This window comes from Muscardinus avellanarius, assembly GCF_963383645.1.
Source record: "Muscardinus avellanarius genome assembly, chromosome: 7".
Classification (NCBI taxonomy): domain Eukaryota; kingdom Metazoa; phylum Chordata; class Mammalia; order Rodentia; family Gliridae; genus Muscardinus; species Muscardinus avellanarius.
In genome coordinates, this window is record NC_137793.1 from 95878494 (window position 1) to 95896968 (window position 18475).

At 34.8% G+C, this 18475-nt stretch overlaps 2 protein-coding genes across 2 annotated transcripts in view; one reads left to right on the top strand and one right to left on the bottom strand.

Annotated features, from left to right (window-relative positions):
• CDC73 (cell division cycle 73) overlaps nt 1–18475 on the bottom strand; it is a gene marked incomplete at its 3' end in the record, with an annotated part of 141014 nt that overhangs the window by 54759 nt on the left and 67780 nt on the right. The gene's annotated exons all lie outside the window — the stretch shown is intronic.
• Nucleotides 4239–5507, top strand: B3GALT2 (beta-1,3-galactosyltransferase 2; the record flags this gene model as incomplete). The annotated part of the gene is made up of 1 exon (XM_080699170.1): nt 4239–5507. The coding sequence occupies one exon, from the start codon at nt 4239–4241 to the stop codon at nt 5505–5507; it is 1269 nt and encodes a 422-aa protein (XP_080555296.1).

The window sequence follows — 18475 nt, forward strand, 5'->3', positions numbered from 1 at the left end:
CAGTCACTGCTTTATTCAGCTAAATATGCAGCTTGGAGTAATCCTGGGCTATAGACACATATGAGGGAAAAGACAAATAGTAACAAGATGTACTTAAAGGATTCTCTGAGAAATTAAACTTAAAAAAAAAAATCTGTAGCCCTTTACAGAAAACATAGCCATCTTCCATTAAATTAGGTCAAACTGAATCCTTATCTAGTAAATTAACATGCACTCTTTAAAATGGCTATCAAGAGACAATGCAGTGAAATTGCATTAAGTAGTATCAAGTATGATCTTAATATTATGAGCTTTTTTGCAAAGTCCTTTAGAAGCAAAATTCTAATAGCTTAATAGTAACAAAATCATCTCTCCAATATCTAGCTTCCCAAAGATAATGAACACAATCTAAGAGTGCATATACAAATTTTAACTATTACTGAACTACAAGACACTAAATGAAAAACATTAGCATAGGATCACATAAGGTAGTGTGAGAGTATGCACAGCATAACACCACAGAGAGTCACATGTTATTACAGTGTCCATGAATGCAACTTTAAACAAAGAGGAACCAATAGTTGCTAAAAATTACCCTTCCTGAAATAATGGGCTGTTGTTTTAGGTAGCAGATTGAGTCTAAATGAAAAAAAAATCTAAGATTGTTCCTGGTGGTAATTTCAAAGTGAACCTTAAAAACATAGTATAAAAACTTTGATTAAAAAAAAAAATCCACAAACTACAAAATAAGCTAAATAAATAAAATATAAGTATCTCTAATGTGCTTCTAGGCTATATTAATATGCAGTAATGAACCACTGTCACTACATGCAAGTATGGGACAGAGATAAATCAAACTATTTTAGCAACATTGTTAGAATAGCAACTCAGAGCTCAAGGATATTTCCAGAATTTTACAAACCTATCAAGATCTTGACTGTCCCTCACTTTCATTTAATTCACTAGCCTATATATTTAACAATGACAGAAGGGAAACATTTTAAGACGTATGTAAGTACTGCATTCTAAAATAAATATTAAGTTTGTTTTTAAGTCCTAGTATATCTCAACATCAAAACGTGAATTTTTATTCTAGTAAATATTAAAGTATTAAACAAAAAATAATCACAAAAATCAAGTCCCTCTTGATACCTTTCTCAATGGTAAAGTCACTAGCAGTTTTATAAACTATACATCTTAAAATGAAGATGTAGAAGTTTTTCTATTTAAGCAGCACTTCAATCTAGGACTGTTTCAATAAACTAAATATATCAACACTTTTGAAAGTCAAATAAGAAATCTATTTAAGTCTCTCTGTGTGTATAAAGTAAACTGAATTTTATAGGAACATTATTCCCATAAATTTCCTAAAATATAAATTTACATTGAAAATATCATGAAAAAAGAATGGTAAGAGATAAGTCAAAGCTATTTCTGTTTATAAATATAAAAGTACAAAAGTATTTTGCATGCCAAAATATTTAACTTTCTAGTGTTGTTTTAAGTTTTAAAGAATTAAAATACAATGAGCATTAACTGGAGAACATTATCATTTACTAAAAGGAGGAATAGTTATTTTAATTTTACTTTCTTTTTAACAGAAAATTATAAATACCTGAGAAACTTTTTAAGAAAAATATGTTTAGACTAGACACATAAACTTTATCAATGGAAGATTAGCAAGTAGATAAATACAGATCTCAAACCTTTATGGATCAATATTTACAAACATATAGCTATCATGAAATTTAAAGTAAGATACATTGCTACTAATAATTCTGTAATAAAATGTTAGGATGAAAGCTGTGTGATCATGTAAGCTTACAAATAATTTACTGTTTCTGTAACACTGAAACACTTTGGAAAAACCACTTCAAGTAAATTGTTTTCATGAAAATAATGTAATTTACTACTGCAATATTCACCTTCATTCACTGATTCTCAGCACTCATTCAAATATCTCACACTGTATTTACTATTTCTTAAACCATAATTTTATACGCTTAAAAGATCTACATAATTGAACTTCAACCAGATTCTAAGCATATGTCAATAAAAAACATTTATTCATTTTTGGAATACTTAAAACTTAAAAGCTAACTTTTGTTTCTTTTAAAATTATATACAAAATCCTTCTATCTACTGGTCTCTTTATGAGATAGGAAGGGGAGTCATTACTATATATCAAATATATCATTTTGTATAAAAGCTTAAAAATAATTTTCTATTCTAAGAGAAAGGCTATTTACAAGTACCAACAAGGAAAAAAATGAGTTTCTAAATGAGAATGCTCAGCTCCTTATTATTTTGGCTTAGATCGTTGCAGAACTCTGCTGTGTTGATACAGTGAATAATCTTGGTCTTCATTATAATAATGTGAGGTTTAAATTCATGTGGATACATTCCAATCATTAGCAAACTACATTGTTTTAAAAATCTTAAACTTTAAAAAAACACTGTTCACATCTATGAACATGATTACATAATTTTAACATCTGAGGAAATTAAAGTTGCTAAACACACTATAATTTCAAGAAGTAGAAAATTATCGAACACTCATGCCTTAGGCACCTTTACACTTTTGAAGTTTGTTCCAATTCCCACCTACTTGCTCCTCCTAGTGGCTGCTACTAGAATAGCTCATTCACATATGTCTAATACTTTCAGGGTACCTAACGTTATATATTTAAAGTTTAATCTACCTTTATTCAACTACATTAGGATTTACATGTAAACAGCATTATTTGCTAAAAATTTTAAGGTTAAACATGTTACAAATGAGTCACTCAGTATCACAGGCTAATACATGTATTTACATATAGTTACAAATAAAAATTCCTACATAAGGCTTTCATTTGCTTAAAAAAATTTGGTGATAAAAATCACATATTAATCTCCTTCCTGACGAAGTCAGTCAGTCTGTCTGTCTGTCTGTCTGTCTGTCTGTCACACACACACACACACACACACACACACACACACACACACACACACAAATTCAAACTACAGCTCTTTGCCTACCTCTACGGTCCTCAATCCCTCATCTGGAAAACTAAGAGTTTTGTGATATGCACTGAAAAAATTATTTTCAGATAGCATTACTAGTTTTGAGTATGTGGCATTATGAACCTTCTATACTAACACATCAAAACTATTTTTAAAATCAAGGGCTTCAAGTGTTATAGTATCAGTTCTCAAACTTTAACAAACTTTCTGCATACAAATTTATACCACAGTATAACTCGTGAATACTTTAAAGTATATTATATAAAAAATAAAAATTTAAATAGTTGGAACTGATAGTAGCTACTGTACGTATTTTGTAGGAAGCCTGGAAAAACTGTCCAAAGTATATGTGATATTCCTATGCCAACACAACTGATGAAGATAATTACTTGCTATATTGGAAAATGATCTCCTGAATACTTCATATTTAAAATGGAAGGTTAAAATTAGATAAGAGTCTTGAAATGTTAATCATTTATTACTGTCTAAAAATCTTACACTGAAGTTACTGGACCCTGAAAATTAATTTTGACAGGTGCATCTTCTCATTGACTTTCTCAACACAGTAGGGGCCAATGGAAACATGCCAAGCAGTGTACTGTGACTAACAGAACTCTGCCACAATCAACCTGGCACCGTCTGTCCCACAACTGATACATGACCATTTTACAAAAAAGGCCACTGACTGTGCACCATACCACCAATGATATGTCATATCAATTTTAATTAATGCCAATAAATTTTCCATCTGCTCTCAAAACCTTCTTACACAGCCTTTGTCAGAAATCTAGTGGGGTTTTTTTGCTTCTACATGCGTAAGACTTTTACATTTTAAACTTGGGCAAAGGTATGATCAGAGCTACTGAGACAATGAAATAAGTAGGAGAAAAGTAATTCACCTCCTGTCTTTAAAAGTACTCATTGTACTACTAATATGTTTTTATAGAAATCAATGTTTCTTGTGATACTGCTATAATGCCAAAAGGAGATAAATTATGAGATTTGTTTTCACAGCTTTAAGAAATTATTTGCATTAAGAGTTAAGAAATTATTTTCATTAAGAGTTCCTTTCAGGCAGTTTTGTAGGATTCAGTGTTTTATAAACCTTTATGCATTGTCTTTATAGAATGACTTCGAGGGACACAACGTGACTGAATTAGAAAATGACTACCAAAGAATAGTATTGATTCAGGACAAGAAAACAGTACTTTTGTCTACCACTATCTCATACACCATTTCTGGATATTTACAACATGCTTCAGTGGAGGAGAAGACACTGCTGCTTTGCAAAGATGACCTGGAATGCCAAGAGGTCTCTGTTTCGTACCCACCTCATTGGAGTACTTTCTCTAGTGTTTCTTTTTGCTATGTTTCTGTTCTTCAATCATCATGACTGGCTACCAGGTAGAACTGGATTCAAAGAAAACCCTGTCACATACACTTTCCGAGGATTCCGTTCTACAAAAAGTGAGACAAACCACAGCTCCCTTAGGAACATTTGGAAAGACACAGTCCCTCAAACTCTGAGACCTCAAACATCAATGAACTCCAGTAACACAGACCTGTCACCACAAGGAGTTACAGGGCTGGAGAATACACTTAGTGCCAATGGAAGTATTTACAATGAAAAAGGCATTGGACATCCAAATGCTTACCATTTCAAGTATATTATCAATGAACCAGAAAAATGCCAAGAGAAAAGCCCGTTTTTAATACTACTAATAGCTGCAGAACCTGGACAAATTGAAGCTAGAAGAGCTATTCGGCAAACGTGGGGCAATGAAAGTCTAGCACCTGGTATCCAAATAACACGAATTTTTTTGTTGGGCGTAAGTATTAAGCTAAATGGCTACCTTCAACGTGCAATACTGGAAGAAAGCAGACAATATCATGATATAATTCAACAGGAATACTTAGATACATACTATAATTTGACTATTAAAACACTAATGGGTATGAACTGGGTTGCAACTTACTGTCCACATATTCCATATGTCATGAAAACCGACAGTGACATGTTCGTCAACACTGAATATTTAATACATAAGTTACTGAAACCAGACCTGCCTCCTAGACATAACTATTTTACTGGTTACCTAATGAGAGGATATGCACCCAATCGAAACAAAGACAGCAAGTGGTATATGCCACCAGACCTCTACCCAAGTGAGCGGTACCCTGTCTTCTGTTCTGGAACTGGTTATGTTTTTTCTGGAGATCTGGCAGAAAAGATTTTTAAAGTTTCTTTAGGTATCCGTCGTTTGCACTTGGAAGATGTGTACGTAGGGATCTGTCTTGCCAAGTTGAGAATTGATCCTGTGCCCCCTCCCAACGAGTTTGTGTTCAATCACTGGCGAGTTTCTTATTCAAGCTGTAAATACAGCCACCTAATTACCTCTCATCAGTTCCAGCCTAGTGAACTGATAAAATACTGGAACCACTTACAACAAAATAAGCACAATGCCTGTGCCAACGCAGCAAAGGAAAAGGCAGGCAGGTATCGTCACCGTAAACTTCACTAAAAAAGACAAATTTTTTCAAGTCTACAATCTGTAAATAGAGCTAAAAGCATGTATAGTTAAAACTGAATACATCCATAGTACAAGTTTTAGTTGAAACATCACATAAGAAAATTCAAATATTATTTTAATTTCTGAAGAAGGTAATTTTTAAAACATTATATGACAAAAAGGTGTCCCAAAAGAATCTATACAAAACTGTATAAGAGGATTCTGTGTACTAACATGCAATAACTAGCATGCATACATCAATGGTTTAAGCCTTATGTCAGGGGCCAATTAAAGGTATTTGCATATATTTTCCTCATAAATTTTAATTTAAGAAATGAAGAGTCAAAAGATCCTTTAAGATTTAGCTTTTCACTTCAATTCATAACTAAATGTAAATAAAACAATATATCAATTTTAAGAAAACTTTGTAACTGTGCAAAGGACAAATTTCTGACTTGACTATTCTAGGGTTCTAAAGACTTATATTCCATGCAATAAGATTTAGTTGAGTTACTCCATAAACTCATTCATAAAGTTCAGATGTTTCATCAATGCAGTTCTCATCTCAGAATTTACTTTATAAAAATAATTGAGACATTCCTTTTAATTTCTTTTATTAATGCTCATATATACTGGGGGAAATTATTTTAACATGTGATAAAATGTGAAAAATTAATGTGTCTCAGGCTCAAGTTTTTATAAAAAGTTATTAAAGGTTTCAAAATAGATAAATTTTGTTTCCTCGCTGGTGTTAAGGGCCAAGCTAGCACTTCAATGAGTTATCTGATTAGAACAAACAGTACACTCTTGAAGAGTACCACCTTCAAGTATATCTGATTTCAAACATATCTGTGAAAATAAATCTTGTTCCTCTAACTGAAGCAAAAGTAATCACTTAGTGGCACAAAGAGGATGTATCACTGCAAAAAGATGAAGGATAAAGAATACATTAGGTGTTTCATTCAATATATTTTTATGATGCATGTCTGCCAAACTGCAACAGAAGGGAAGTTTACTTCCTCACAGCAGGTGACACATGCCAACACACAATCATTTTACGGCACCTATTTCTTTCACTGAGTGCCAAGTTTACAAACCTGCAGTTTTTAAATTGGTAGATGACAACTACTCTGCATCGCCAATTAAAAAACTTTGGGGGAGGGGTGAGAGAATTACAAATGTTTAATGAACACTTGGTTCTAGGATGAACAATGTATATGATGCGCTTTTATCCGTTTTTAATAAAAAAGTAAACAAAAAGCTTCATTGGGTGTTACGAATCAAATATTTTCATAGTAATTACATTTGGCTCCATCATGAATTTTAAAATCAAGAAATACCCACTTTAAATCTTTACTCCAGATAGGCATATGAAATTTTCTATCTTAATTAAGCCAGAATATTTATCTCAATTCTAATAATCATTTTTATCCCTGAATCTACTATGAAGAGATAAATCACCAGAACAGACCTGTAACATATTTTACGGTTTAGAATCACACAAAAAAGTTTCATACTTTTATTTTAGCATGGTAAGTTCTATTTACATTCAATTTATCTCTTTTTCAAATCAACAGCCTAATCATTCTACTCTGTAACAAGTAGATTCTGAAAAATGGCTAGGAAGCACCCCAATTCTTGGTTCAAGCCCATTTTTCATTTACCTTATTCTGTATGACTGCAGAATAACCAAAAATACTTAACAAAAGTCACACGTAAAAGGATAATATCAAGTTAGTGTTTGATAACAGACAAAAAGATCCTTTTTTATCAATGTAAAATCATTCCTCTGATTTATACCTCCGAAGTACAAGAAGAAACGTGTGTGTGCATGTCCAGGCATGTAAACTGAAATAACACAAGTGCTATTTCCCAAATTTTTATTTTAGTGCAGGGTCTTTAAGATAGTATTTTTCTTCTGGAAAAAAATCAAGTTTTAAAAAAAATGACTTAGGAAAAACAGAATTGTTAACAGACTTAAATTCTTCCTATCTCAGGTATTAATTTAAAATCATTTCTATATTCTTAATAATTCTATCTTGAAAAAATGATGATAATCTAATGATATTCTAGTCAAGAAATGGGATGGGGCCAAACAGTGAAGTTTCACAGTAATGTGGGGAATTCTTATTTTAAAATAAATATTCTACTGTCAATTTGTTTTTGACTTTTCACTTTCAGCAATATTTAAATTTCTTAAGCAAAGAAAGCTGCTATTTAAATATCTGACCAAATGCTAATTGTGTCTTCTTTATCCTAGCACTATAATAATTTTTGTGTACATGTAAATATAATTTTAAATGACAGCATTGGATTTGGTCAAGGAAAAGATTATAAGATCAACTATTAACTAATGAGAGAGCCAGGAGTACTGGGGACTAAACTCCAAGCTACTACACTTCCAACCTTTTTTTTTTCCCCCCCTTTGGGCGGGTCTAGGGATAAAACCCAGGGGCATTCGACCTCTGGGCTACACCCCCTGTCCTATTTTTTTATTCCTTACTTTGAAACAGTCTCACTAAGTTGCAGAGGGCTCACTAAGTAGCTGAGGCTGTCCATGAATTGCGATCCTCCAGTCTCAGCCTCCTTAGTGGTGGGATTACAAGTGTGCGCCACCACATTCCACTTTATTTTAAATTGCTGAGCGTCTCAGCAATTTAGGACAAGCTGGTCTAAAACCTGTGGTCCTCCTGTCTCACACTCCCAGGTACTGAGATTAGAGATATGCACCACCACACCTAGCTTCAACTATATAATCTTTATGCACAAGTTTTTAATGGATATTACAAAAACTGAAAGTACCAACACTTATAGTACTTAATAACACTACTTTATGTTTTATTAAGATTAGAGGTAATAAAACTCTGAGTTCACTAAATAATTCAGATTTCTCCTCATTCCTTTTTTTGTACATAGCATAATCACAAATGATCTCAAATGGAATCTTGTTAATATCTATTTCTAGGAAATTCTACAAAAATAATATCAGTAGCAGCAGTAGAACTATTTACTGATTGTGCAAGAAATGTACCTTGTAAAAGTGCTTGTTAAAAGCACTTTACAGACATGATCTCATATAATCTTCATAAACACTAAAAGATATAGGAAAAGATGGTAAATAAGATCTCATAACTACTAAAGGCTTCCATTTCAAAGGTCATGCTCTTAATCATAATTCTCTTCTACTATGTATTTCCCATATGAAAAGGTCTACAAAGCTAAGCAATACTAGCCTGATCCTCTCTTCTCCCATTTTCTACTATTCTTCATTCTTTGCAAGACCTCCAAGGGGTCACACCATTTTCATGCACCAGCCATGTTTACACATGGCAGGACATGGAGGGACAACTGATAGTGCAAATAAGAGAAGAGAAAGGCAAGGTTATCTATCTCCCACTCACCTCTCTTCTCAAGTGAATGGTAACCAGAATCTTTGAAAAGCACTAGCCACAATGCTTACCTCTTGTTCACTTGGGCACTGGGCTACATATGTAAACAGCAGGCAGGTGACAGGCAACTGATAATTTTTTTTCCCCCAGAACTGGGGATGGAACCCAGGGGCATTCTACCTCTGAGCTACACTTCCAGTCCTATTTTTTATTCTTTATTTTGAAGCGGGGTCTCATTAGTTGCAAAGGGCCTCATTAAGTACCTGAGGCGGTCCCGAACCCTGATCCTCTTGCCTCCGCCTCCCAAACGCTGGGATTACAAGCGTGCGCCACATGACCTTATTGATTTTTAATAGACAAAAATAGCACTGCATTTACCCACTATACTGATTAGTCACCTACTGTTTTGTGGTGAGGTGGTAAAGCCAGTTTATCCAGGTGATTTTCCCCTTTCCCCATTTTTACTGCTTACAAAGAACACATGATCATTAAATTAACATAGAAGTAAAAAGAAAAAAATGTGCCAGAATGTTGCCGCACACCTGTAATCCCAGTACTGGGGAGGCTGAGACAGGAGGATCACAGGTTTGCAGCTAGCCTCAACTACTTAGCGAGGCCCTCAGCAACCTAGTGAAACCCTGTTCAAAACTAATAAAATACAATAGGGCTATAATTACAGTCAGAGGTAGAATGCCCCTGGGTTCATTCTCCAGTACCACACCCCAAAAAATTCAATTACAAGCCAGGTGTGGTGGTGCATGCTTGTAATCCCAACATTTGGGAGGTGGAGACCGGAGGATCAAGGTTCGCAGACAGCCACAGCTACTTAGTGAGGCCCTTTGCAACTCAGTGAAACCCTGCTTCAAAATAAATAATAAGCGGGAGGGGGGCCCTAGGGGTAGAGCTCGGAAGTAGAATGCCCCTGGTTTCCATCCCTAGTACTGCAAAAAAAAAAAAATCAATTACATACAATTGTAAAACACTTCAAAGAATATAAACGCACCACTTAGATATTACTTGCAAAAGACTGGTAATATAGCTATGTACATCGCATACTCAAATAGGACATTCTAAGTTTCAGGAAGTAACTGTTCACTCTACATAGACCAATACATCCATGTGACCTCTTCCAGTTATATAGTATGATATAACTATAAACTTTACTGCTTGTATACTGATGTACTTGTATAATCTACATATAGTGATGTACTTGTATAAACCATGTATAGTGATGTGCTTGTATAGCATACTCTATGTACAGGATATACTTGTTATATTCACAAAGCTCACTCTAAATCTAATTTCAAATATTTTAAGAAACTTCTTGCCGGGTGTTTTGGTGCACGCTTGTAATCCCAGTACTTGGGAGGCTAAGGCAGAAGGATCACAGGTTTGCAGCCAGCCTAAGCTACTTAGTGAGGCACTCCACAACTTTGTGAGACCCTGTTTCAAAATAAAGAAAAAGAAAATTGGGCTGGATATGTAGCTTAGAGGTACAATGCCCCTAGGTTCCATCCCCAGTACCATTTTAAAAAAATTTAAAAAATACAAAACCTTTTAGAGCTAAAGGATGACAGTCAAACTCTTAATAAGAAAGCTAGACTAGAAAGTCTTTGAAAGATACTTTTTCACTAATTCATCAAACATTTCTGAAAGCCTACTATTTATAGACACTACGATGATAACCATATAAGATACGATCTAAGTGATGTTTGTACAGCTATTCAACCACAGAAAAGAAGGGCAGAATTAGATCTGTTCCTTGCCCACATATGAAAATAATTTCCAAATGAATCAAAGATCTAAATGTAAATAACAAAACAAACCAGTTCTTGAGGAAGGAAAAGTAAATTCCTTCAAAACTTGGAAAAAAAGAACAAACTTTCCTACTTTTGTAAAACTGTAAACAATGGAATTTTAAAATATTACACAAAATTTGGTAAAAGATTTATATGCATGGCAATAAAAGCTCATCAACAAACTCAGAAGTAAAAAGAAAAAAATAGGAAAAGATACTTGCAATCTATAAAGATGTAACACCCCAATGTATTAAAAAGAGATATAGACAAAGAAAGAGAAAACAATGACCATCATACCCACTCTGCTAAAATATGGGCCAAAAATATTACTAGAGAAATATGACCTGTAAATTAAGGTCAACCTTGGCTAAAAGAAAAATGAACTTCACAAAGGCACTGTTGTTTACCTAACAAATAAGCAAAACCTTGAGCTTGGCTTGGCTCATACTCATCTAATGGACCTGGGAAGAAGCAGGGATACTCTTGTATGCCAGTGGGAATGCAAATGATCCAACTGTTCTTGGAGGAAATGTTTGTAACAGCTACCAAACTTACATAACCGTTTATCCTTTAACAGAGCCTTTGTGCATTTAGGAATTTCTCCCCCAAACAACAGTGATAACAATATGAAACAAAGTAGACATAAAACTAGTAAACAAGGCAAGGTTTAAAATATCAGAAGACGAAAACAACCTTAATGTGTGTGCTGTTTAAACCTACATGGTATTGTTTAAGTAAATCAAAGTACACCACAAGATATTTAGATAGCATATCCCTTGTGGTATATACGCTAAAAAAAAAAAAATTACTGCATTCAACTAACATGTAGTATAGAATAACATTCGTATTGCTGTTGAAATATTATCACATAAACAAGTTACATTAATATGGTTAGGAAATGCTATGGAGTGAATTATGTCTCCACAAAATCCCTGTATTCAAGCTCCAACCCCTGTGTGATGATATTTGGAAGTTAGCCTTTGAGCTGTAATTACAAGCAGATGAAGTTATGTGAATAGTAATGGGAGTAATATCAATATAAATGTCCACCCCACTTTTAGCATCAAAGGAAAAAGATACAAAGTAAAGGAATAAGAGATAAAGTCAAGGAATTTAAGGAAAAATGATGCTTTCAAGCTTGCGGCAGAAATATCAATATAAACTAGTTACTATTTCATATTTAAAAAAATTTATCTCGCTGCCTACTAAAATAGTAAGAGAACTATATGCTGGGGAAGCAATGGCAATAAATACTTTTAATTTAGGCTGTAGTTTCTAAATACCACTGCTTAAAATATACATACATCTTTGTAAAAATAGTTAATTCTAGTTGTAACCTAAGAACCTGTTTCAAACAAAAATAAAAAAGGAATGGGGATGTTGCTCGAATGGAAAATGGCTCTTGGTTCAATCCCCAGTACTCCATAGAAAAAAAGGAGTAGATAACGTACTAGGATAAGCATGCCAGAAATCAAGAAGCAGAAAATAATGCAATAATGTCACAATATCCTAGGAACTAATTTTAAGAAATTTTCACTGGCCTAAATGAGATAATTTGGTAACTATGTGAGATGATTCGTTAACTTACCTCAATATAGAAGCCATTTTATTCTATGTATATGTACATATATATCATGCTAAATATACACAATAAAACTTATTTTAAAAATTAAATATAGCAGGGCATGGTAATACATGCCTATAATCCCAGTACTTGGGAGGCTGAGACAGGAGAATCACAGATTTGAGGCCAACCTCAACAAACTAGTGAGGCTCTGTTTCAAAATAAAAAAATAGTGCTAGGGTGTAACCTCTGGGTTCAACCTTCAGTACCAAAAATAAATAGAAATTCAAAAGAGGTGGCCATTAGAGCACATTTGTGGCTAAACTGAACTAAAAAACAAATATGTCCAAATCTGAGTTCATAATGATAATGAAAAGGAATTTTGTCCTCAAAATACAAAGGAATTAACTCCTTCCTCAGAAAAGTGACAAAGGAAAATAAGAGGGGAAATAGTCTAAATGTATAGTGGACGCAGAAAGAAAATGTTCAAAACTAATGGAGATATCTTTTATTTTAAATTAAACACTATACATATAGCATATACATAGAATACATGTACACATATATACATACCATATATAATATGTGTATATATAGTATGTGTGCTTAAGGTAGAATGCCACTATATGCGTACTATATATATTATATTTATTGTGTGTGTATAAAATGTTTTATATGCAATCACAATGTGTGTATGTTTATACAAACATATATGTATATAAGAATAAGTTAAAAAAAAAAAGCTTTTTAAAAAAGAAACTTTAAAGACTCCTCCCAGCCCCATTTTCTAATATAAAATGACTTCATTTAAGAAAATACCTTCTATTAACTGCCCATATAAAGCTGGCTCATATGTGTTTATTCATCAGAATATTTGTTTAAGAGCAAAGGTATCGAAAAGAGCAAATGCTGGTTGTTTCCCACTATATAACCACAGATGGGGGTGTACATTGTAAGTATAGGTGGACTGGTTGTACTTGCACATACTTTCAATGGAGTTAGGAAGGGGAAGAGAACTTTGGAGAAGGCTGAAAATGAAAAAGGAAAACTCAAGAGAATTAAGTCTGGATCTGCATTATGCCTTGATTGGAATAAACCTAAGAACCATTTTCTTCAATAAGTAGCAAACCTTACATACACCTCAAGATGTGGATGGCTATAAAACCAGAGCACAAACTTGCTAAGACAGCCACTTATTAGGTCATTTCTAAGAAGGACTAATATTAAATGTGTCAAATTTTAGATCTTCGCCGGGCATAGTGACACACACCTGTAATTCCAGTACTTGGGAGGCTAAGACAAGAGGATCACAGGTTCGAAGCCAGCCTCAGCAACTTAGTGAGACCCTGTTTCCAACTAAAATATAAAATAAGTCTGGAGGTATAAGCCAGAAGTAGAAGGCGCCTATGTTCCATCCCCAGTACCATAAAAAATACTTTTGAGATATTACTGTACATAGTGATCCTCAAATTCCACTCCCATCGAAAACTGTAGATCATCAGATGGAGATAGAATACTTCTGACAAATGAACAACAATCTTCTTTAAATTCTAGAAAATTCCTAGCAGTGACAGATTTCCTTTGGGGAGCTACTCGACACTGGATTTATAAAGTTCTAAATCAAGTATTCTGACTTGCTCTGGCAAGCTAAGATAATTGGAATCTTCTCTTCTAAGAATTTGAGCCTGGGGGAAACACACACGCGTGCACACTCACGCACACAGGCACACATAGGCACACAGGCACACACACAGAGAAAATGGAGGAAGTCAACTCACTTGAACTTCAGGATCGTGAAGAAATCACTCATTAATTCCTGCTACCCCGGGTCCCACGAGCTGCTATGGTTTCTGACCCTTCAACCATCTGCTTCTTTAATTTTATGAGCTCCTCTATAATCTTTATTTCTTTCACTTAGTCAATTTTTGTTTGCAACCAAAGAACACTAACTGACAGAAAACCTACTACTAGCAATTTTTGCGGTGATAAAATTGTTCCTAAGATACCTTCATAATGCTCTGTAAGACTGCCCTCTGTGTGCTCGACCACATGAACAAATCAGGAGTGAAGAGGAATCTGAGGACAACACCTTTATTAAAGATGACAAACTCAAAGTGTCCTATTTGTTTGTAATTCTCAATCATAGCCAATCTTCAAGAGAGCAACAAAGCAGTTTTTGTGTGTGCAGCATAATGGAGCTGAGCCTATGCTATTTGGGTTTAGGGCCTGTGTTTCTTGAAACTAACAAATCCCCAAAGAAACCCAGAAGCTTTCTGCCTGGCCATGATACAATATAAAGTGACTATATGAGCCTAGAACTTAATGAACAGAGAGACTGGCCCACTGTTTCATCCACATTTGCTTTAAAATTTGCATAAAATTTTTGTTTAAAATTGTATTCCTTTATCAGAGATCTGTTTATTTTCTGACAAGATAAGGAGTCCAGGGGAAAAACTACAACCTTCTTCCCAATAGATTTCTGTGAAAGAGAAAGATTTTTTTTTATAAAATTAGAGGGGAAAAGCTGATGACTCAGCAAAAAAAACCCTTTTTAAAAAAAAAATAGAAATAAAATTCCTAACCAAAGTTCAGAGACAAAAATTTAAATTTAAAGTCCTTAGATGTCTATACTGGATGTTAATAGATAAATGGACATTTAACAGATATTTAAACCAAACTTTTTTTCTTTTATCCCCAATGTTCCCTATATCTCAGTGAATAGCTAACACCAACTCCAGTCTACTAACCACAGGGTAATACAAGGAATCATCTTTGTTACTTTGCTCTCTTGCTATTTCCCATATCCACTTATCCCAAGTAGACTCCATCTACTTTTCTTCATCTTACAGTTTTGAACTACTAAATACTCTTATAACTAGTTTCCTGAAATCCATGTTAGTCTGTCCCCTATAGTACAGTCAGAATGGTACTTTCAAAATACAAAGCTGGCCTGGCGTGGTGGCACACGCCTGTCATCCTAGCGCTTGGGAGGCTGAGACAGGAGGATGGAGGCCAGCGGAGACCTTACGCAACTTAGCAAGACCCCTTTGCCAGGTGTGGTGGTGCAGGCTTGTAATCCCCAAGCTTGGGAGGCAGAGACAGGAGGATCGCAGATCATGCTGGTTCAAAGCCAGTCTTGCTGGCTTAAGAGACCCTGTTTCCAAATAAAAAAAAATATATAAAAATAGGTCTGGGCGTGTAACCCGGAGGTAGAAGGGTTTCCAGGAACCCCAGTACCACCAAAAATAAAAAAAATTACAAAGCTATTTGTGACATATCACTGCTTTCCCAAACCACACCACTGGTGCCAATCAATTAAAAGTTTGAACTACTTTGGTAGACAACTAGTATCTAGAATATATAAAAGACTCAAAAAACAACACACACACGTACCATTTTGAAAAATGGGCAACTGAACGGAATAGACACTTTGGAGAAGAAAGAGAAATATTAGTATATGAAAAACTGTTCAGCATCATTAGCAATCAGGGAACTACAAATCAAAGCTACAATGAAATGCCATCTAACTCCAGTTAGAATGGAAATAGTAAAAATACAAACAATAATGAATGCTGGTGAGGATGAGGAAAAAATAAGAACTCTTAAAATGTATTGGTAGAATTGAAAATTAATACAACCACTATGGAGATCAGTGTGAAGATTTATCAAAGGACTAGGAATGGCCTGGCATGGTTGTACACACCTATAATCCCAGCACTTGGGAGGCTGAGTCAGGAGGAGAACAGGTTTAAGGATAGCCTCAGAAAGATTCTTGGTTACCAAGCAAGGCTCTATTTCAAAACAAAAAATAAAAAGGGCTGTAGCTTGAAGGTAGAATGTCCCTGGGTTCAATCCCCAGTAAAATAAACACACACACACACACACACACACACACACACACACACACACACACACGAAGCCACCATATGACTCAGCTCTGCCACTCCTGTCTATTCAAAAGAATTAAAGTTCTAATACTATACTGTAGTAATATATGCATAGCCATGTTTATAGCAATACAATTTACAGTAGCCAAATTACAAAAACAATCTAGGAGTCCATCAATAGATGAATGGATAATAAAAATGTAGCATAAAAACATAATGCAGCTAAAGGGGTCATACGTTTTCTCTCCTATGTGGAAACTAAAGAGAAAAAATAGGAAAACAAAAGGGATTTCAGTTGAATGAGGAGAGAGCCCTGTAAAATAATGGGAGTGATTTGGAGACAAGGAAGTGAAGTAGGAAGAGGAATACTATGGCTTGAGAAAGGGAATAGAACAAATACCAATTTCGCTAGCATTTTGGGGAAGGAAAGAGGAGGAAGTGGGATGAGATACAGAGGGAAATAAACTATGTAAGGTGTACATGTATGAATGAATCACTTTGAATCTCACTATGATGTATAATTACAATGGATGGATGGATGGATGGATGGATGGATGGATGGATGGAAAGGACAGAGGGAGAAAGAAAGGAAGGAGCTGGGTATAGGAGTACTGGCCTGTAATCCCAGAACTTTGGAGGTTGAGACAGGAGGATTACAGGTTCAAGGTCAGTCTCAACAACTTTAGGGAGATCCTGATTCAAAATAAAAAATAAATGAAAAGGGCTGGGTATGTAGCTTGGAGGCAGAATACCCATGGGTTCAATCTTCAAAACAAAAAAAAGGGAAGAAAGGAGAGAGGGAAGATGAGCAGGCGGGCAGGTACTGAAAAATAAACTAGGTATATCAAATAATAACATTACTGATTTTGGACTATGCTGGAATGGCATTGCGACTGTGTTCTTTCAAGTTCATATGTTTAAGCTGAGGATGGTGACACATGCTTGTAATCTCAGTACTTGGGAGGCTGGGACAGGAGGATTTCAGGTTGGAGATCAGTCTCAGCAATTATATGCAAGCGCTCTGTAACTAACTTAGTGAGACAGTTTCAAAATAAAAGAAACAAACAGAGCCAGAGGTATAGCTCAGAGGTGGAATACCCCTGGGTTCAATCCCCAGAAACAATAAATAAGTTAGTTAATAAATAAATAAAGTCCATATATCTTAGAAACAAAAAGTATATATAATCACTCTGATTGCCAATGATGTTGAGCATTTCTTCATGCATTTATTGGCTATCTGAATGTCTTCTTTTGTGAAGTGTCTATTTAGTTCGCTTGCCCATTTTTTGATCGGGTTATTTGGTTTTTAGTGTTGACTTTGAGTTCTCTGTATATTCTAGATATTAGTCCTCTACTACCCTGAGATTTCACCTAACTCCTATTAGAATGGCAGTCATCCAAAACACAAACAACAACAGATGTTGGCGAGGATGTGGAGAAGTGGGAAATCCAAAACATTGTTAGTGGGATTGCAAATTAGTGCAACCACTTTGGAAAACAGTATGGAGAATCCTCAGAAGAAATGGGAACAAATCTACCATTTGATCCAGCAATACCACTTCTGGGTATCTACCCAAAAGAAAGGAAACCAATCTACCAAACCAATGCATATATATCTATGTTCATAGCTAAACTATGGAACCAGCCAAGATGTCCATCAACAGAGGAATGGATTACAAAACTGTGAGCTATGTACACAGTGGAATTTTACTCAGCCATAAAAAAAAAACACAATTACATCATTTACAGGGAAATGGATGGAACTGGAGGACATTATGCTAAGCGAGATTAGTCAGTCACAAAAAATAAGAAAGCAGATGCTTTCCTTAATATGCGAAAGCTAAGGAGATATGGGTCATAGGAGGAACTCTAGATGAAAAAGGAGATCCTATAGAGGAGCAAATAAGACAACCTAACAGAGGAAGTGGGAGGGGGAAAAAGGAAACTCTCTAAAGCACATGATGTAATTAAACATATCTAAGTCAACCACTACGCCAAGCATGGGAAAAAGGGATGGGGAGGGAATGGGGTGGGGATCGGGTAGGGGATAACTGGGTGATGTGTGCATGTATGTCTACACAAGTTTACCACATTATGATGTATGAATGCAATTCCCCAATTTTAAAAGAAATTTTTAAGTATATGTAATAAAAATGACTCTGTATTTTGCTTTAAAATTCTTCAAAAAAGAGGGGGATGAGGTGCAACAGATGAAGAAATATGGTTTAAAAAATAATTATAGTTGCTGGGCATGGTAGTGCATGCCTGTAATCCCAATACTTAAGAGGCTGAGACAGAAGGATCATATGTTGAAAATCAAGCTCAGAAACTTAGTATGACT